The following is a 20,899-nucleotide window of genomic DNA, read 5'->3' on the forward strand; positions in this document are numbered from 1 at the left end:
CGAGTGTGTTACTGATGGTGGTGACGGGTTCCTTGGGACTGTGGTAATCCATATGGATGATGGGTCCTGTGCAGGACTTGTGCCAAGGAATAATCTCTGGGCTGCTGTCACGACAAGTCCTATTTAACAAGGAGTCTTTGTCTAACTTAGGCATTGATCTAGAACGCATCAACTACCTCAGGGAGAGACCTTTCCTATAGCCAAAGCGGGCTTCCCTGGGTTGGGGAGAGGGCACAGGGTGGGCATTGCACAAAGGTTCTATGCTCCCCTTTGCGTTGATCTTTCTTCCCGGGAACAACACTTGTGCTTTCCGCATAGGCCCCAAGGATTCGCTGAGTCTACTTCAGGCAGACAAACCAGCTTTGTATTGTGGGGCTTCTTCTGGGGAGAGGGGAGTAGGACTGCTGAAAAGAGTTGAGTGGTAACTCCTAGGAATACTTGTTCCTTCCCCTACCGGCCCAGGTGAACTCACCAGGGCCACTGCTCCTTCTCAGGGGAGACCCAAAGATAACTTACGTGAGGTGGGAATAAGAAAAAGGGCTTTGTTAATCACTGGTCCGTGAAACACCTGGGCCTCCAAAATTCCAACCCTGCTACAGTTCAGGGGCATAACTGATCCTCCCGGGAGCTAGGAGCTGAAGTCAGGGTACTTGGCCTTGCCGCCTGCAAACTTGGGGGGTCGTCCATCACGCGGGGTTAGGACCTGTGTCCTTTCCAGGATGACTCCACAGCCGAGGGCTGGGAGGGCGGAGCAACCTTTTGGTCTGTGGGAACTGTGGGCTTCCAGCGTACGGTCTGCCACTGCCCGGAGCGCGGGGGCCCCGCTCGCCATCGTCCTGTCCCCGTGCGGCCGCGGTGCTGACGCTCCCGAAGTTCAGAGGAGGCTGCCATGAGAGAACAGGGCTGAGGGGCCCGTGCCCGGCGCGCCTTGCAGCAGCTCCGGCTTGGCCCAGAAGGCAGCCCGGCCGGCGGCGCAGTTGCTCCCGCTCCCGCTGCCGAACCGGCGCCGCAAGACTGCGGTACCGGCTGTCTTCCCGGGAGCCGCCAGAACGCGACCGCTGACAGGTTCCGGCTCGCGCTCAGCCGCGGGGTTCTATTTGGCCGCTGGGCCGTTAATCCCCGCCCCCCCTGAGAGTTTGTCCAATCCGGACTCAACCTTCAGGTTCTGCCTCCACGTTTCGCGTAGCCACTTCCGGTCCTACCCCGGAAGTCGCTCAGTGGAGCCAAATTTGAAGGGACTGAGACGCGGGGGCGCGGCCGAGGAACTGGATCCGTGGCGGTTTCCTCGGCTCCCTGGGCCCGTGGAGTCCGGGGATCATGCCTATCCGCGCGCTCTGCACCATCTGCTCCGACTTCTTCGACCACTCGCGCGACGTGGCCGCCATCCACTGCGGCCACACCTTCCACCTGCAATGGTGAGTGACCACTGTTCCGGGGCTGGGCGCGCTCTCCGGTACGGCAGCAGGAATGTGGGGTGTCGGGCCTTCGGGCGCTGCCGGCCCCCGGAGCCCAGACGGGTGATGGCACTAACGGAGCCTCACAGGAGGTTGCCGACCTGGACAGAGGCGGGTCAGGGCAGGCTTTCCGCAGGAAGTGGCAGCTGAACTGGGCCCAAGGGGACAGAGTTAGTTCAGTGAAGAGAGAGTAGGGACTTTCGTGATCGGTTTTTGTGAAGAGATGTGACTTCAAAACTGTTAGCCCAGGCGGAGGCGAGCTTTCACCAAACTGACGAGCCCTTTTGTTTCTTCGAGATGGAAACCTGGTAGGCCTCAGGCTGCCCGATTTGGTGTGGTTTGCTGGTTTGGAAGGCTTCTCTCCAGTCATGTCTTTGGTCGGACACCCCAATGTATACGCTGACGCCGGCAAAACCAAGTTAACATCTAAGGGCGAGGAGGTGCTCCCTGATCGAGCCGCGCTGCTAACCCTGTAGAACCGTTCTATTGGGTACAGCGGGTGGGGAAAGATTCCTGCAGCTGCTGTGCACAGGCTGACGCAGAGCTCTTTGCTCCTTAATTTATCGTGGTAAAATAAACATAACAAGATTTACCATCTTAACCACTTTTTTCTGTTTTTTTTTTTTTTTTTTTTTTTACTGTATACCTTTTTATTGTAGTAAAAATATATAACATAAAGTTGACTATTTTAACCATTTTTGTAACCAAAAAAAGTTTATGTAACAAAAAAACTCAATATGAAAAAGTACAGGACCCAATTTTAAAATAGACCCTTTTGGTTTTTTGTTTGTTTGTTTGTTTTTATAATTAGAGCATTTCTTTTTTCTTTTTATCTGTTGATTTCAAAGAGATGAAGGGGGAGGGAGGGAGAGAGGAAGAGAGAGAGAGAGAGAGAGAAACATCAATGATGAGAGAGTCAATGATAGTCTGCCTCCTGCACACCCCCGACTGGGGATGGAGCCCGCAACCCCCGGCATGTGCCTTGAGGGGGAATCGAATCTCAATCTCCTGCATCCTCACCTGGCCAGGGGGTGTCTTCTTTTTTTACTGTGTGTCTTTACAGCTGTCAGTTTCCCTCTTAGTACTGCTCTTGCTGTATTTCATAAGTTTTGGTATGTTGTGTTTTCATTTATTTTAAGGTATTTTCTAATTTCCCTTGTAATTTCTTCTTTACTCATTGGTTGTTTAAGAATGTTGTTTAATTTCCTTGTACTTGTGAATTTTATTTTATTTTTTTCCTGTTACTGATTTTTAGTTTCATTCCATTGTGATCAAAAAGATACTTTTTAAAATTTATTAAGACTTATTTTGTGGCCCAACGTATGGTCTGTCCTGGAGAGTTCCATGTGCACTTGAGAAAAATGTGTACTTGGCTCTTATTGGGTGGAGTATATAGCTGTTAGGTCTAATTAGTTTATTTTGTTAAAGCTCTCTATTTCTTTGTTGATCATATGTCTGATTGTTCTATCCATTATTGAAAGTGTGGGGTATTGACATCTTCAGTTTTTGTTGTAGAACTATCTATTTCTCCCTTCAATTCTGTCCAATTTTCTTTCATATATTTTTGGACTCTGTTGTTACGTGCATATGTGTTTATAATTGTTACTTCTTTTTGTATCGAACTTTTATCAATATATATGTCCTTTTTTTTTAACTTATAAAGTCTATTTTGTCTGACAGTTATGTAGGCACTTCAGCTCTCTTTTTGTTACTATTTTTACTTATCCTGGTTGGGATTCATTAAATTTCTTCAATTTGTGGAATGATTTCTTTAATTAGTTTTGGAAAATTATCAGCAATTATCTCTTCGTGTATTGCTTCTATTGCATTATGTCTTTCCTTCTGTATTAGTTTCTCATTTTGGCTATAACAAATTACCACTAACTTAGTGACTTATAACAACACAAATATGTTATCTTGTAGTTCCAGAGATCAGAAGTCCAAAATGGATCTTACTGGGTTAAAGTCAAGGTTGGTAGGTGGGGCTGTGCTTTTCTTGGCTCATGGCCCCTCTCACAATCTTCAAAGCTAGCAGTGTTACATCTTCAGATCTCTCTGTACAACTCTGACACTCCTGTCCCACTTGGAAGTATCCTTGTGATTACATGGGGCACACCTTGATGGATAATCCCCCATCTGAAGACCTTTAACTTAATTGCCTCTGCATAATCAGTCCTTTCTAATGAAGTAAAGTATTCACAGGTTTTGGAAATCAGGATGTAGACTTCTTGGGGAAGGACATTATTCTACCTAATGCTCTTTCTGAAACTCCTAATTATATGTATGCTAGACAGTCTCTCAGTATCTTCTATATTGTTTATCGTCTTTTTAATTCTCGATGTTTCCTCTCATCTATCATTTCAGTTTACTGATTCTTCAGCTGTGGCTAAACTGCTATTAAACTCATCCACTGAATTCTTAATTTTGGCCATTTTGTCAGTTTTAGAATTTCTCTTAGGTTCTTATTAAGTTCTGCTATATCACCTTTTACTTTCTAATTTTCTACTGATATTTTCTTTCCTTTCTTTTTTTAATCTTCACCTGAGGATATGTCTATTGATTTTACAGAGAGAGGAAGGGAGAGAGAGAGAGAAACATCGATGTGAGAAGGAAACATTGATCAGTTGCCTCCTGTATGCACCCTGACTGGGAATCAAACCTGCAACCTTTTTTGGTGTTCGCTCCCACCAACTGAGCCACCTGGCCGTGGCCATTTTTTACTATTTTCAATATTGATTTTGATTTCTTTAACGTAGCATGTTATGGTCTGTGTCTCGCAATACCAATATCTGAAGTCTTTGTGGATATGTTTTGGTTGGCACTTGTAGCACTTTTATCCTTGTGTGACTGCTCACTTTTTAAAAAACCATTTTATTGAAATATATTATCAAAAATATGCATATAGTAAGTGTATGGCTTGCACAATTTTTACAACTGAAGAAGACAAGAAACAAGACATCAACACTCCAGAGACCTCTTTGTGCACTCTTCCAGTTACTCCCATCAGCCACTTCTCCCCCACACACAAGGATAACCAGTCTTGACTTCCAACAGCATAGATGAGTTTTGCTATTGTTTCACTTTATGTAAATGAAGTCATATACAATCTGCCTCTTTTTTTTGGCATCTGGCCTCTCTTCCTCCATGTTATGTTGATGTCATTCATTCATAATATTCTTCTCAGTCGTAGATTCATTCATTCTCATTGCTGTGTAGTATTCCATTGTGTATGGTTAGCTTTGATCATACGTTGCACACAGTATCTGAAAAATTATTTATAGAAAAAAATTGAGGTCTAGGATAATGATATCATCTTCCAGAAAGGACTTTCTCCCTTGTCCCTGGGGGTGGTAGAGTCTACTAATCAGAGACTAATTTAAGTAAAGTTTAAGGCTTGAGGTTTTGTTGGACCACCAGATAGATGATGGAAAGCTGGGCTGTGTGTTGCTTTTACTGCTTCTTGCTTTTACTTCTAGTTTACCCTTTGAAAATACAGCTTTCTGGAGTTCCAGCTTAAAGTGGGGCTGTTATTACAATCCCCATCTCTGAGGGACCCTAGGTTTTGACTGTTGCGCCCCCCCCCCTCCAGTCGAAGCCTAGACGGTTCACAAAAGAGCAGCTCAGGGGTAGGGAGGGCCAAGCCAACAGGGTCAAAAAGAGGGCCATGTGGTCAGAGTGCTTGTACCTGCAGGCCCTGTGGGATGTGCTGTCACCGCCGGTGATGCTGCCCTCCTATGGGCAGGCATTGGGTCACGAAGGAGCAGGACAGACCCTTTTGTCTCCAGCCAAGCAGTGGCTCATGAGCCTGTTTTTCTGCTTCTCATTCCAGCCTAATCCAGTGGTTTGATACAGCGCCGAGTCGGACCTGCCCACAGTGCCGAATCCAGGTGAGGGTGGTGGGTGGAAAAGCTGAAGACATCTCCTCCTTGCCAGGGAGCAGGAATGAGGAAAGGTCTCTGAAGCTGGTATCTTTGACCCTTTTGGACCCTTAGGGCTGGAGGCTAGTTGAGCCTCACTTGTGCTTCTCAGTGGCTTGGGAGACCTGCTATGCCCATGGGTAGCTGCAAATGCATTCACTGCCTGGGTCGGTCTTCACTTGGGGAGATTTGGCCCCTTTCCCTCCCTTTCCCCATTTTCTCAATGCCCAGTACCTAGAGTTGGGGTGTCTTTCGAGTAGTCACCTTATGGGTCTGCAACCACCAAGCCTGTGGCACCAGCTTGGGGTACCTGCAGGGTTGAGAAGTCGCCTGACTCCAAGGGACGCAGTGTGAAGGTTAGGCCTGAGAGCAGGCCTGGCTGCACGTTAGGCTGCGTGCACACCCTGGCCGCCTTGCCCATGACCAGCTACACAGTCATGCTCTTCCTCCTTCTCTCACCCAGGTTGGCAGAAGATCCATTATCAATAAGCTCTTCTTTGACCTTGCCCAGGAGGAGGAGGGTGTCTTAGATGCAGAATTCTTAAAGGTACCCAGAATTTATTCCATTCTACTGAACCCAAGCCCTCTGAGAGTTCTTTCTGCCCCCAACCAGGGAGAGTACCTAGAGCATGGAGGTGGAGCTCTTGAGGGGAGACTGTAGAGATTCCAAGGCAGAGGCAAGGAGAACAGAGGACAGGTGAAGATGAGACAGTCACTGGAGAAACACACTGTTGAGCCCTCCCTTTAGGATTCCAGAGCAATTCCAACCCGGGGTCGGAGTCCCTCTCCCAAGGCCCCCCGACCTTGCAAAGGATCTACAACCGTCCTCCCCAGCCCACTTTGCTGCTTGCATGGTTAGGGACAGATTAGAAAACTCTTCTAGTTCTCAGTCAGGGAAAACTCTCTGTTTACAAACCTGGCTGTGTCTCATAACTGCCCCGGGTGGCTTGGTATATACCAGGTACCATGTCTTTCCCAGGCCAGGAATAGAGAGCCAAACCCCTGGTATCAACATGAGCAGCCAGGGCATAAACTCACATGGCAGGAGAGGAGGGTGGGATCCCTCCTACACTTCTACTGCTTTTCCCCTAAGTCTAAGACTTACCTCTTTATGTACAAGAAACCTCTTGAGGAAGTGGGATTGGGGTTCACAAGTGAACCTGGACTCTGAGGGTTAATTTGCGGGGCATGTGTCAGATCAGTGTTCATTTGGCCCTGGCTCCAGGGTGCCATGATGTCCTTGGAACCTCACTGCTTGAAATGAGGAGCTTTTGTGCTTAAAGCCAGCATGCTCATCGTCATGGTAACTGCTCCCAGTTTTCAGCTGTGTTCCCCCTGTGATACAGCAACAAAGGCAGCTTCATTTCTTTTCGGCTTCCAAAGCTAGATTAGGAGGCAGGGAGGCAGCATCTTGAGTAGTTTGGACCAAGGACTTGGAAGGCATCCTGCTTGGGTGTGGCAGGAGCCAGGAGACTAGGGGTAGTTTTTCTTCTCAGGCAGCCCCTGCGCATCCTTCTCAACCACCACTTCCACCTCCAGATGTCCAGCCTACACTGACCAGCCCAGCTACCGAAAGCACCTGCCCCCAGAGTCCTGAGTGGAGAGTTTGACCCCATGGGGCATATCTACCTATTGGGGCTGGGCCTTAGTATCGGTCAGATGTGGGGCCTGAGTCTGTGTTGACCTGGGAAGGTGGATCTGGAGGAGGACTTGCCTGGATTCCATCCAGCTACCACCATGGACCTTTGGCCAAGCCTTTGGGTTCTGTAGAGCCTGGTTTTCCTGCTTATGGAGTAGACACCTCTCTTGCCCACAGGGTTGTTGAATGCCCTGGACTCCTGCATGGGAGCTGGGCTCAGTTCTGCCCCAGCCTCAGTGGTTCTGAGCAGTGGCTCTGGACTGTATACACAAGCTTCGAGAGACTCACAGCAGTCTGGTTAGAATCTAGCATGTATGCGGTTTCATTCAGTGGCTCACAGTTGTCCTGGCTCACTGATCATATTAGATTCTGGGGCTGGGAGATCTGTGTACATAGAGCCAGCTTGGAGCTGGGAAGAGAGGTAGACTGTGAAGCAGGCAGGACCCCAGGGTGGAGGGAAGGAGTGGTGGCCCAAGGTCGTTGGCTATGCCAACTTTGTGTCCCCAGTGAGTGCAGCTGACTCCCAGAGAGGGTAAGGGCTAGCCCAGCGCCAAGGAAGCAATGGAAGCCTCTACTATAGGGCTGATCACACAGACCCAACCTTGCTTCTCTCACCTCTCTTTTGCCTCTTTCCCTGTCTTGGGGTCTTATACCTGAGATTATTTTTCCCCATCTTAGCTACTTCTTAAAAAGGCACACAGAGATAAAGCACGGCTTATCTCTCCATTGTTGGCTTGGCCTGGCCTTGAGGTACAGCAGAGTCCGTGCCTCCCTAGATCGACAGGCTTCATTCTCTCCTCCTGGGGCTCCCACAGCCTTATGGGAGGCCAGGTGGAGGCCCGCTGATACCTTGCTGCTGCTTATTGTACATATTGCCTTACAGAATGAACTGGATAATGTCAGAGCCCAGCTCTCTCAGAAAGGTGAGTTAGCAAGGGACAAGGGACATGGGAAGCCTCTGACTTGGGTGCTGGTAGGAAAGGCCCTGGGAAGAAGGCCTCCAACCTTCTGGTGGAGCCAGGTACTCTCCCTGCTTTGTGTCCAAGAGTCTTGCCAGCTCCTGTGACTGGCAGAAAAGGAGAGGAAAGGGGGTGACTGGAGCTACCCACCTAGACCAGGTGACCCTCTTCTCTTTGTTGGAGGCTTCTTGCCCAGGCCTCAGTCTGGGAGGGGGCTACCTGATGCACCAGAGTATTTGTAGGAGGGGTTTCGGCCACAGAGTTTGGCAGGAACCTGTGTGACTTCCCAGATGATGAATTTACTAGACCCATGGGAGCAGGGAACAGTGAAATCTTTGCTCAAGTAACCCCAGGCAGCAGAAAAAGGGTTTCATCCCCTGAATGAAGAGACTCTAGCTGGCTTCCCTGGGTTGGTGTGTGCCAGAGGGAAGCCTGCCGCCTAGCTTGCTGGCCTGGGACTTGTTCCTCACTTGTCTCTGGGGTGGGGTGCTGGAGCCCCAAAGCCCAGGTTCTCATGCTGATAGGTGAGTGGGCCTCTCCCCACCCACCCCTTCCTTGCTCCAGAGAGGGAGAAACGTGACAGCCAGGCCATCATCGACACTCTGCGGGACACACTGGAGGAACGCAACGCCACTGTGGAGTCTCTACAGAAGGCCTTGGATGAAGCTGACATGCTGTCCTCCACCCTCAAGGTGCGTCCCCAGGTCCTGGGGCACAGGTTGGTGGGGAGATGCAGCCGCAGTCCTGGGCTCACCACTCGGGGCTTAACTTCTGGTTCTGCCTTGGTCAGCAGTTTGGTGTGTGCAGTTTTAAAACGGAGGCAAATCCCTTCTTCCCGGTCCTCCCCTCTGTACCCATCCAGCCCATAAGAAAAGGGCCATATTGGCCACACTTATAAATATTGTATTAGGTGGTGTGAAGAGGTAAGGCCTTCCCGGTACTTCATGGAGGGTCCGCTTAGCCAAGACCATGGTGAGGCTAGGCCATGTTTCAAAAGTGGATTGTACTCCACTGAAGAAGCTTCCATCCGCACTCCGGTCCTTGGCTGGGCTGCTCTCTGGAGCCAGATCAAACAGCATCCCAGGGAGGAGCAGAGGCCTTTGAAGTTCCTGTGCTGAGCTGACTGGGCAGATCAAAGCCTGCAGAGCCAGCCATTCTAGACCCAGATGAATTCGGGATGAGCCTCTTGCTCTCTAAGGGGCAGGAGGCGATTGATCTGAGCCCACAATTGATATTCTGGCCTCGTAGCAAGCAGCAGTCGTTGCTGGATGCCACTGCAAAGGGGAAAGGAAGCATCCTTGTGAACAGATAGGGCCCCAGGGTGTTCAGTGTCTCCGCTCCTGCTTGGTGGCTGGTGTGGATCACGTGGCCTGGCCAGTGGAAGGGAAGGAGCAAAGCAGCACCTGGCTGCAGAGCAGGAGTCCGATGGCATCGCCAGAGATGGAGTAGTCCTATGCCCAGGGCAGCTGGCTAGCTGCCTCTGGCTCAGTTCTGCCATCCTGGCAGCTGTCCATAGGTCTAGGTGGTGGACAGTGAGGCCTGGACTGCACAACATGCACCACAAGGCCCAGGCGTGGGGTGGCCCACAACGGGCCTGTGGGTGCTGGCAGCAGACTGTACCTATGGGAAGACATATCTCAGGAGGAAGCAAGCAGGGAGGTGAGGAAGCTGCTGGCCTAGTGCCTCTTAGCAGAAAAAGCACAAGCTAGAGTGGAGCCCAGGAGCCTTACCTCCTGGGGGCTGGGGGACACGTGGTTTTCAGCATTTTCAAAAGCAGAAAGTTTTGGGGTAGAGTTTCCCCAATGACTTTAGCCATGGTCCCTCGGAGCCTCCAAGCAACAGGTGCATGTATTTGCGTGTCTTTGCTCTTCAGAAGCAGATGAAGTTCCTGGAGCAGCAGCAGGATGAAGCCAAACAAGCACGGGACGAGGCCCGCCGACTTAGGAGCAAAATGCAGACCATGGAGCGGTGAGCTTGGAACTGGGGCCTGCCCTGCACCCTTGCTCCCAGGGACCCCAGGTGGCACAACTCACAGGACTGGAGCAGGAGTTGGGTCACCTCTGTGGCTCTAATCTCCACAGGCTGTGGGGGGGCTCGGGCCAGCTGGGCGTGGGCACAGGTCTCTGCTCTGCCCCTGTGAGCTCCTCTACTTCCATGGGGACCCTTGCTGCACTCTTCCCTATACACGTTGCCTATGGCAGGCAGCCTGACAGGTCTTTTGCCCCAAGAACCTCTCTCTGGGATCCCTGACCTTGACCACTGCGAGCACCCCTTCTTCCTCAGAAGCATCCCTGGAGCTGTGCTTAGCTCTGCTATGGGGCCTTCTTTGAGCAGACCCGCCTGCTAAAGCATCCTAGCAGCCTAGGCTGTTGCCATAGTAACAGCAGCACAGGGAGGCAGAGCTGCACTGGGTACCTACCCATCAGCCTCCGGATTTTAAATGCTGTGGGCCGGGTGTTTTTCAGGATTGAACTCCTACTCAAGAGCCAGCGGCCCGAGGTGGAGGAGATGATCCGAGACATGGGTGTGGGCCAGTCAGCGGTGGAGCAGCTGGCTGTGTACTGCGTATCCCTTAAGAAGTGTGTACTCTGGCCCCTCTTTCCAAGCCCAGGATCTAAGCCATGGCACCCCAGCCATGCCTCTCCATCTGCTGCCCCCCTCTCACAAGGCAGTGCTGGTGGAGTTAAGGGGCAAGCTCTGGAGCCCTGCTGCCTTGGTTTGAACCCTGATCCCACCTCTCACCATGTGGTGGGGAGCCAGTTTCTTAGCCTCTGACCCTCAGCTTATAAATGGAGATGGTAATAACTGGCCTCATAGGGTTGTAGAGAGAATTGAGTGATTATAAGCGTTATTTCTAAGGAGGTTAGCACAGCTCTGAGCTGTAACCCCCTCGTGATATCTGCAGCCTGTTTCACATCAGCACTGTTATTGACCTGCCTGGCTTACAGCAGAAATGTTGCTCAGATTCTCCAGTACTGTGGGTAAGAGGTTGGAGAAAGTGCCATTTGACTGACAGGCACAGAGGATCCCAGATGCTTCCTGTGGAGGGCAGGTGGTGTAGGGGGCCTCCTGAGTGAGGCCAGGGCTTCCTAAGCATGCTCTCAAATCACCAGTGCCTGCAGCCCAGGCAGAGAGCAGACTGGCCAGCTCTCCTTGCATTGAATGTAGCACCCTCCACAGCGCTGCCCTTTGAGCTCAGGTGTCAGAGTAGGAATGAGAGCAGGTGAGGGGTTGGGCTGGGCTTTGTGTCTGGTTGGTGCTTAGTCCAACCAGCAGGTATCCCGTTCTGATATATCTCTCTTTGGCCCCTGTGTAGAGAGTATGAGAATCTGAAAGAGGCACGGAAGGCCTCAGGCGAGCTAGCTGAGAAGCTGAAGAAGGACTTGTTTTCTTCCAGAAGCAAGGTAACAGTGGGGAGCGGAGGGTGAAGGGAGAGGTGGCTGCCCTTTTCTCACGTTCTTTCATGTCCCCTGAGCAAGGCCATGGGGCCTGATGATACAGCTGATCCATGGGGCTGTTGGATGACTCACAGAGACTGGTTACTGGGCCTCACTGGCATTGGCTCTGGCTCTGGCCTGATTGTGCAGCTGATATACCAGGGGGCTGTTGGATGACTCACAGAGACTGGCTACTGGTCCTCACTGGCATTAGCTCTGGTGATGCGGCTTGTCTATTTAGGGTAGCAGGTCATGCAGGTAATCTAACATGTTCATACTTATGCTCCCTCTGCTCTTCCTGGCTTCTGGACACTTCTCAGCTGGCTGGAGAGCACAAGTCCCAAATGCGAAAGCTTCAGAGGTCTGTTTTTGCACCAGGCCCAGAGAAGGAGGGCCCTTGGAACCTGATTCAGTGAGCACAACTGCTTTTATTTCTGGGCCTGGTGCATCCATTGGCTGCAGGATATAGGAACAGCTGTTGTTCCTGGGCAGCTCCAGAAGGACATTGCTGGACTGCCCCATAGAGCTAGGGTCTCCCTAATGTGTCCCCACATTCTTCTGGACCCTGGTCTACCATGAGCAGGTGCTGGGTAGCAGCAGGTGGTGGCAGAGCACATGGCCACCCCTTGGCTCATTTTAATTTTTTTAATATTTTTTATTTTAGAGGAAGGGAGAGGGCGAGAGAGATAAAACCAGCAATGAGAGAGAAACGTTGATTGGCTTCCTCCCGCATGCCCTCTGCTGGGGATTGGGGATCTAGCCTGCAACCTGGGCATGTGGCCTGACTGGGAATCGATCTGGTGAACTCTTGGTTCATTCTTTACTCTCTGAACTTTATTGTAGTTGCAGACAGTCTACTCTGAACTGGACCAGGCCAAGTTGGAGCTGAGGTCGGCCCAGAAGGACTTACAGAGTGCTGATAAGGAAATCATGGTGAGGGTCAGCCCTAACCGAATGGGAATGAGGGGTGGTTTGTGTGCCCTCCAAGAGCAGAGCTGGGCTAGCTGTGCCTGGGAACCTGTGCATCAGCTGGTGGTGGTGGTTCTGGGTTCCCTGCATCCTCCTGGGTCAGGGCGGGTCAGGATGTGCACCTTGACCTTGGTCTAGAGCCTGGGAAGACAGCACCATGGGTCGCCCTTCAAAGTCTGTTTTGTCCCTACAGCCCCGAGACCACCAGAAAGAGTTTTGCCAAAGGGGTTTGGGGGCCAGGAGGTCGTGGCCTCTGGAGCCTGATGATGGGGCTTCAGGCCTCGCTCTGTTCCCACTGGGCCTGCCCTTCTGCATGTTGCTCACATCTTTGGAGGTCTGTCTGGACTTGATGCCTCAGCCTTTCTTTCACACTTTTCTCTCTCCTTCCCCAAGAGCCTGAAAAAAAAGCTAAAGATGCTGCAGGAAACCCTGAACTTGCCACCGGTGGACAGCGAGACTATGAACCGCCTGGTTTTAGAGAGGTTGGTTGACCCTCTGGGGTGTTTCAGAGCTCCCTGGTAAGGGTCTTCACTCCTCCTGGCTCTGGTGGAGTGGGTGGTCCCTGTGAATGTGAAGGCTGTGGGCCTCCTGCCCTGGGAGACAGCCAAGATTTAGCTACAAAGCAGCTCTGAGGTGAGTTCTGGGCTCAGACCAGAAGCCAGGGCAGGCCAGAGAGGACCTGAGGATGGTCAGAGAAGGGGCAGGAGCACTGACTGTTTCCGGGCAGCCTGTTTATGGGGTGGCTCACCAGATTCATCTGTCTGCCCTGAATTCTGAAACAAACAGGAAACCATTCACTAAGAGAATTCCCCTCTAGTCCTGGGTTGTGTGCAGTGACGCAGCCAGCAGAGGGAGCCATGAGACAGAGGGATGCTTGTTCCTGCCAGGGGTGGCAGCCAGGTCCTCCTGAGTGTTTCACAGAAGCCCACTGGTGGAGGACATCCTCAGGGCTCTCTCCTCCTGGATGCCCAGCTAAGGGCCCAGACAGAAAGCGCACAAGGCAGTGACCTGGCCTTTCATTTGAGCCACTTTCAGTGTCCTTTGGCAGATCGATCCCTCTTCCCCACATCTAGTCAGTTGTTGGAGCCTGCCCATTTAACTTCTGGTGCCTCCTGCCCCTTTCCCTGCCACCACCTCCCCATATGGCCTGTGGCCCATCCTCTCACTCATCCTATCAGCCTAGCAGTAGCAGCCCCTAGGCATCGTGCTACTCCTTCCCCACCGAACACCTCGCAGAGTCCTTGGCACTGAGCCTACAGCACTCAAGGAACCAGCCTGTGGACTGCGGTGGGTCTTCAGGCTGCAGCCAAATCATACTATCAAGGAAAACCCCTTGCCCTTCTGCTTCTGTGCTTTTCTGTGCATCAGCTCTTCTCCACACTAGGCTCAGCTGCCCTACAGAGTCTCCCAGTCTCCTCAGCGATAAGCTCACCCTCTGCGTAGGTAGCACTTCTGATTTAGAGACCATGGCCACAGGGGTGCTCTAGAGTCTTGTGGCGCCCAGTCCACCCAGTACACACACCTGCAGCTGCGAGTAGACCAGGAGCCACATCCTACTCTGCATCCCCCGACCAGCTTCCTGCCACGCACACTCCTTTTCCCACGGAGCCTGGTCAGCATCTGCTCGGGGGAGTGAATGCACATGAGGCAGTTTCCTGTCATCCCCGTGCCTCTCGTTCCTCAGGCTTACTTCTTTCTTACCTCAAAGCCCTCCAGCGTCCCTTCGTGGAGCCAGAGCTGCCTGCTTGGCCCCCAGAGTTGGGGTTGGCCTGGGAAAGGGCTTGGGGGCAGTGGGCACATGGCTGGCTGTGAGGTCCAGTATGAGGTCGGCTTTGACACACTGGACTCTGCTTCTGTTCCTGTCAGAGCCAGTTGGCCAGGCCACCTTGGAAGCCCCAGGCAACTCAAGGGCTGTGTCAGCTCTGCGGTCACAGCGCTCACCCTCAGGGAGCTGGTGGCCTCAGAGACCATCTCATGTGGACCAGCCTTTAGAGCCCAGGCTCCCTCAAGGGGAAATAATCCTTTTCCTGTGATGTCACTGGAGGCTGCTAGGTGGAGCTCCACGGTGCTTCCTCTACCCTCCACTCCAGGGGCGGGTTCATCCATGCTGTAGCCTGTGTCAGAATTTCCTTCCATTCTAAGGCTGAATCAGCAATTGCGTTTTAAATTTGCAAGAATTCTTTCTTGCTCTCTGAGTGCTTCCTTTGTGAACTATGCTATTCCTTGTTTTCTGGTTTAGTAGTTTTGTTTCTCTTGGCATCTGCGTGTATAAACCATGACCTTTCTCTTGAACTTCCCTCCATTCCTGGGGTTTCTTGGTTGCCTGTGGTCTCTGAGGGGGAACTACAGAAAGGCTTCCTGGGAACCCAACCCATTGGGCAGGGTTTGGGGGGAGTATGCAGTGAGCTGGCCCCGTGCTGAGTCTTACCTGAGCCTAGGATGCAGGGGGCTTTTCTGTCCCTTCCAATACTGGCTGCTCTGAGTCACTGTGGATGGTTTGATTGATGTCTGGGAAAGGTCCCCCCATTTCTTGGCCCGGGGTAGCAGCCCAGCTGCCATGTGTTCAGCCAGTTCAGATTTAGGATGGGGTAGAGCCAAGCCCCACCTTCCATCAGCACCCCAGTTTTCAGCCCTGTTTAATGTTCTGCGATTCTAGATTCTCTCATCCTCGCTTCATTCGTAGGCCTCTCCTGTAGGCTCTTATCTGCTGTCCCCTGGCCATGGTCTCCCAGAATTTGGGGGAAATCTATGGGTACTGATCGTGGTTGCCCATTCATTTGTTTCAGTAGGATTATCCTTCACTCCTGTCATTTTAGGGTGGCCTCAGGAGGTAGCTATCACCCCCAACTGCAGAGGGGGTATTTGGAAGACCTCTCTCAAGGACCCCAAGGGCCCCTGACCTCCAGACTGAAGGGAGCTAGGGAGGCCTTTGCTTAGGGAAGGCCCTCCAGGCGCCACAAGTTCATGGAGGAGACACCGACTGTTCGCAGGCCACACGGGATGGATCTGCCCGGGGCCTTCATCCTGTTTCGGAAAGGCAGCTTCGAGTGTCTTGCTCCACCTCCTGAGGCCTCTGGCGCAAAGCCCTGTCTGTACATAGGCCGGGGTGAGTGTTCTAAAGGTGATGGTGTCACCCAGGAGGGCCTCGAGCCAGCACCTCAGCCTGCAATGGAAGGCTGCTGGGCTCCACCCTCTCCCTCCTTGTACAGACAGAGGTGGGAAGGAAGGAAAGACCCTTGGCAGCAGGGAAGCAGAGTTTGAGCTTCATAAAACAAGGGTGTACTGGGAATGGTCTGAGGGAACAAGAACTGTGTCCACATGAGCCAGAAGCGGGTGTGGGGGAGTGAGGGGGGGCGCTGTGAAAACCTTCTGGAGCTTGAATTTAGTGCTGTGGGTGGGTGGCCAGGAGGTGCAAATGAAGAAGACTGCCTTGGCTTGAGCCAAGGGTGGGCCTGTGTCATGGACACCACTGGGCAAGGTCACAGGGGATGGCAGCAGGAAGCCCTGCCATGAGACACCTGGAGTGCACAATGGCTGCCCCAGCCAGACCCTGCCTGCCTGAGTGCCCCTCTTCTGACCTGGGGCTGGACTTGCTGGCATTGATAAACAGTGGCAGGATAGCAGATACTATAAAAAGTTGGCATGAGTGGTTCTGGCTTCTGCTTTGTGCTGTGGTTCCCAGAGAGGGAAGCAAAGCAACCTGCATGGAGTTGGTTTGAGGTGGGTTTACCAGCCTTAGATTCCATGTGTAGGCAAGGAAGGGGGAGAGCTTCCAGGGGCCAGGCCAGGGGAAGAAAGTGATGGTCCAAGCTTCCCACATGCTTACCCACCCAAATCAGTTCCCTTTGCTCTGATCAGCACACCTCAGTGGCCTCCTGGTCTCTGTCCCCGAGCAGTGGGTGTAGGGCTGTGGGTAGCCCTGGATTGTCCCTGAGGGAAGGAAAGGGGACTTGTTTTGGGAGTGTCCCTGCCACTCCCCAGAGTTCTCCTCTGACCACAGGAACTGGGGAGCCCCACCAGGCCTGGATAGGTTAGAAAAATCCAATCGGCTGCATTTTCTAATAGAATACCTCCCCATTTTCAAAGTAAAAACACAGTCATTATTGAGAATTTGGAAAATATGGACTCATCACAGAGGTAGTCACTGTTGACATGGGGTATACTTCCTTGCAGTCCTTTTTCTATATGTGGCATGGGGCTGGGGAATCAGGGGAAGATGTGTGTGCATCAAATCATGTGTATACACTATACATATAGTTGTTTTCCAAAATTAGTGTATAAACTGGCCATTTGTATATCATCTTGGAAGAAATATCTATTCAAGGCCTTTGCCCGCTTTTGAATCGGGTTGTTTTCCCATCATTGAGCTTTAGTTCTCTATAGATTTGAATCCCTCATCTGAGATATGACCTGCAAATGTCTTTTCCCATTCTGTGGTTTGCCTTTTTACTCTGCAATAGTATCTTTCAATGCACAAAATTTTTAATTTTTGTTAAGTCTAATTTGTCTGTTTTTTCTCTTGTCACCATTATACGTAGAGTTTTATATTGCTTTTTAAACTTAATATATGAGCATTTCCCATATTACTAAGTTTACTGTCTGGAACCCCCACTTTAATATGTTATAGTCAGGCTACGAAAGTGCCAGCCCCTGAGGGAGGTCATTTTGACAGTTTCTAATACTGTGCCATTTGCCATAAGTAGCACTGAAGGGGACATCCATTTACATCAGTCTGAGGCCACATTTCTGGCTCCTTGCACTGCATTCTGAGAAATGAGGCTACTTGTACATTTGGGCTTTGTGTGGGGCTTTGTTTGCTTCCTTTCCCGTCTTCCAGACTTTCACTGGTCCCATGACTGTGTGGAGGAGTAAGCCCAGCGGTTTTTCCTGTAGCGATTAGGGCTTCCTTGCAGGGTGGCCTTGAGCCAGCTGTGTTCTCCAGGCCCCTGGAGTGGAGCCATCACTGATGCTCAAGGAGCTGTTGTCCTGGGCCGCCACTGTGATCCTGAGTAACCAGTCTGTCTGTGCCTCTAGCCCAGCCCCTGTAGAGATGCTGAGCCTGAAGCTTCGCCGGCCAGCCTTCAGTGATGACATTGACCTCAATGCCACCTTTGATGTGGACACCCCCCCAGCCCGGCCCCCTGGCAGTCAGCATGGCCACGCCAAGAAGCTCTGCCCAGAGAAGGCACAGTAAGTGGTCCCGAGCACAGCCCGGAGGGAGGGAAGCCAAAAGATCTCTGCAGGCCCTGCCCTAATAGCTCTGAGTGGTAGATGAGGCAGCGAGGGTCACCTGGGCTTGACTGTGACTGGTTCCAGCCACCTCTTCTTTTCTCTCCTGAGTACTCACTGTGCAAAGCCTTTGTCTTGCTTGTCTCATTAATCTTCACCCTTAAAGCAAGAGCGTTGGGGTGTGAGTTGGAGGAAATGCAGAGGTCCCAGTGGGTGCAAGTATTGGCTGATGGTGTGTGTGGGGGTTGTGTGCTCCCAATATTTTGAATGCCTGCCCACCGGAGTCCTGAGCCAGGGACTCTGCAGCTCCCCTTCCTTTGTGTGCCTCTCAGACTCATGTTCTCAAACCATGGAACCCAGGCCCCCACCCCCTACCTAGGTGGGGAGCCCACAGGGGCAGGTGTGAGAAGCTGTGTGGAGCTGCAATGGGATGGGTGGGATCTGCACCAGGGATGCAGTGGGCCTGGGAGCAGGGAGGCTGTCTCCTTGGCCATGCAGGCCAAGTGTAGTTCATTCTGGAGACAAGAGCTATTCCTGTACGTACATGGAAGTATGCGCTGCCCAGGTAAGGGAAGTCAAGGGCTGAGCAGGTTTCCCCTTAGTCAGAGACTTTGGACATGAGAGAAGAAGTTGAGATGATGGGTGCTGGAGTGGAGGAGGCTCAGGGAGAGGGCAACAGGGAAAGCCAGCTGGGCTGCCCACCTCTCCCTGACTACAGGCGCAGAGGCCCCTGTGTTGTATGGGGTGTGAAAAACAAGCCTAGGGCATGTGGACTGTGGTCAGGGGTATATCAATGCCTGTCCTTTCTTTAGCTATAAAAGTTGAAAGTGGGTACCTGGGGCCTGCAGGCTTCTGGGCCTTTTAGAGGCATTTCTACCATCTTCAGGGCCTGTGGGGGATGTGAGGGAGCCCAGGACACCCCAACTTGGATCAGCCTCCCCAGAGCCATACTTACAGCAAGTTAAGAGTCTTCCCATGGTCTTCATGTGGCCTCCCCACAGGCTATGGGGACAGGAGCAGAGGGTCAGCAGGCCCTGATCCTGCCCCTGTCCTTGTGGCTTTGAGAAGCCACAGGATCAGCCTTAGGTTACCATTCTCCCACCCACCTAGGAAAATGCCAGGAGAGGGTACCCAGCTGCTAGGGTCCCCAGGAATTGGATGGAAACACTGGACCCAGCTCTGGAGCTGGGAATGGGAGGCCAGGCCTGGGGCCATGACCTTTTCTGCCCCAGACCCTGCCTGCACAGATAGATGGTCTACATCACCTGGGAGATGACCAGCCCTGTGTTCTGAGAGTATTTTATGGGCTGTTTAACTTACTGAGGGTCTTGTGAAGGTGGTGGCTCCTCGTGCAGACAGGGCAAGGCCTGAGCTCATTAGGTGTGTCTGCCTGTATCTGCCTCCTGTGGGTGGTGAGTCAGCTGGGCTCTCCTGCCCCACATAGAGCCCTGGGACATGGTGAGGTGCCTAAGGGCTTAGGGAACATGGAAATTAGCTTATCCCTGAGTGAAAGCCACAGGATTGGCACACAGTCCAACCTTCCCTGCCTTCGCCACTCTGGCAGCTGTGACTTTCCAGCTAGTCACAGGTCTGCACTCGGAGTGGGGATCGCTGAGATGCCTTGCCCAGCACACAGCCACGACAGCAGCCATGCCACATGGTGGCTCTGTAGGGCATATGTCCTGAGCCTGACCACCCTGTCCCTGTGTCTTGCTCACCTGCCTCTTGCCTGCTTGTCTCACAGCTCTCCCACTCAGGACGTTCCCAAGAAGATGCCCAAAGGCTCCAAGCAGGTAAGGCTTCCCCGAAGAGGCTCAGTCAGTCACCATCCAGCCCTAGCCCGACTGAATGTGAAGCTGGACTGCTGAGAGGGCAGGGTCTGGCCAGAGCTCTCTCATTCCCAGCCCAGGACTGAGGCACTTGGAGCCGCCCTGGGAACCCTATTCATGATCCTTTCTGCCTCCTGGAGGGGCATCAGAGGTCCTGATCCTGTTCCATCCCCACTACCACCCCCACCTTTGCTGCCATCCAGCTCATCCAGTCTGGCTCTGGGGTCTCCCCTGCAGGAGTCCCAGCTCTCGCTGGGTGGCCAGCACTGTGTGGGAGAACCAGACGAGGAGCTGGCTGGTGCCTTCCCTCTCTTCATCCGGAATGCTTTCCTGGGCCAGAAACAACCCAAGAGAGCCAGGGCACAGCCCTTTCACAGCACAGATGCAGTGAGTATGGCTTCCTGCCAATGGCAAGTGCCAGCCCTCCTGAGAAGGGCTAGGCGGCCAGCTCCACCCCCACAGCCCATCAGCCTGGTCCACTCATCTCCTTCTTTTGCTTTAGGTAAGGACGGGCTTCGATGGTCTTGGAGGCCGGACAAAATTCATCCAGCCCGTATCCTTGTTCTGCGGCACTGGGCTGAGCTGAGCTCTAGCGCCCACACCATCCCTCACCTGTATCCCCAAACCCCAGCCTGCAAGGCGCTGCAGCCTCAGCTGTGCAGAGCCAGACCTTGCTGAGTCTGCATTCTCAGCCTTCCCTGCCCTGAGTTCCAATCCCCTCTTTAGGTCTTTTCCTTGACATCTCCTTCAGACTGACACAACTGTGATCCGCCCACTGCCGGTGAAGCCCAAGGCCAAGGCTAAGCAAAAAGTGGGGGCCAGGAAAGCACTTCCTCCCTCGCAGGCTAAGCTAGCCCCCTTCCTGTGGTAGTGAGAACAGTGAGGCCAATCAGTGGCCAGATAAGCACCTCCAACTTACAGGCCGAGGACTGGTTCAGCTGGGGATTTGGGGGGCACAGCCCCTCTCCCAGGACCAGCCTCAAGGGCAGTGGTGGACAAGATGGGGCTGAGGGAGAGGCCCAGAGCATGTGCTTTTCCAGCACACAGCCTGCCCACCCCCGCCACAGTGGGCCAGCTGTGGGAGCTGTGGCCAGCTCACTGTTCTTGCCGGCAGGGCTTGCTCCTTGCTGCAGGCTTGACCATAGCCTTGGCCAGATGTTGGGCTGCTTCCAATCCTCCAGACCAGGGTCTTTCGTTGACTCTATGGACCAAAGTGCCTGAGGCTTTGCAGACCGCCTCCGCCTGCCTGAGCTTCTGCCTGCCTCCGGCGTCCCATTAGGCGTGGCCAGGGCCAAGCAGAGTGGAGGATGGCGCAAGATTTCTATGTTGAAAATAAAAAAGATAGAATGTTTTCTTCCAGGTCTAGGAGTGTAAATTTGAGCTTTGGAAAACTGTTTGGCATGACTTTCTAAAGTCTTCACCTGCACTCAGACCCTTAGGCACACACCTCCCACAGGGCACGGAGA

General features: G+C 52.5%; 1 protein-coding gene across 1 annotated transcript; it reads left to right on the top strand.

The window, feature by feature from the left end:
• Nucleotides 1-1,025: 1,025 nt before the first annotated feature.
• Nucleotides 1,026-20,792, top strand: TRAIP (TRAF interacting protein). Its single transcript, XM_016202890.2, has 15 exons — nt 1,026-1,415; nt 5,284-5,341; nt 5,835-5,918; nt 7,894-7,933; nt 8,534-8,661; nt 9,843-9,937; nt 10,435-10,548; nt 11,286-11,373; nt 12,250-12,339; nt 12,769-12,857; nt 17,410-17,565; nt 19,349-19,397; nt 19,671-19,820; nt 19,936-19,986; nt 20,185-20,792. The coding sequence occupies exons 1-15, from the start codon at nt 1,318-1,320 to the stop codon at nt 20,302-20,304; spliced, it is 1,410 nt and encodes a 469-aa protein (XP_016058376.2). The 5' UTR covers nt 1,026-1,317; the 3' UTR covers nt 20,305-20,792.
• The last annotated feature ends 107 nt before the right edge of the window (nt 20,793-20,899 follow it).

This window comes from Miniopterus natalensis, chromosome 15, assembly GCF_054644295.1.
Source record: "Miniopterus natalensis isolate mMinNat1 chromosome 15, mMinNat1.hap1, whole genome shotgun sequence".
NCBI lineage: Eukaryota > Metazoa > Chordata > Mammalia > Chiroptera > Miniopteridae > Miniopterus > Miniopterus natalensis.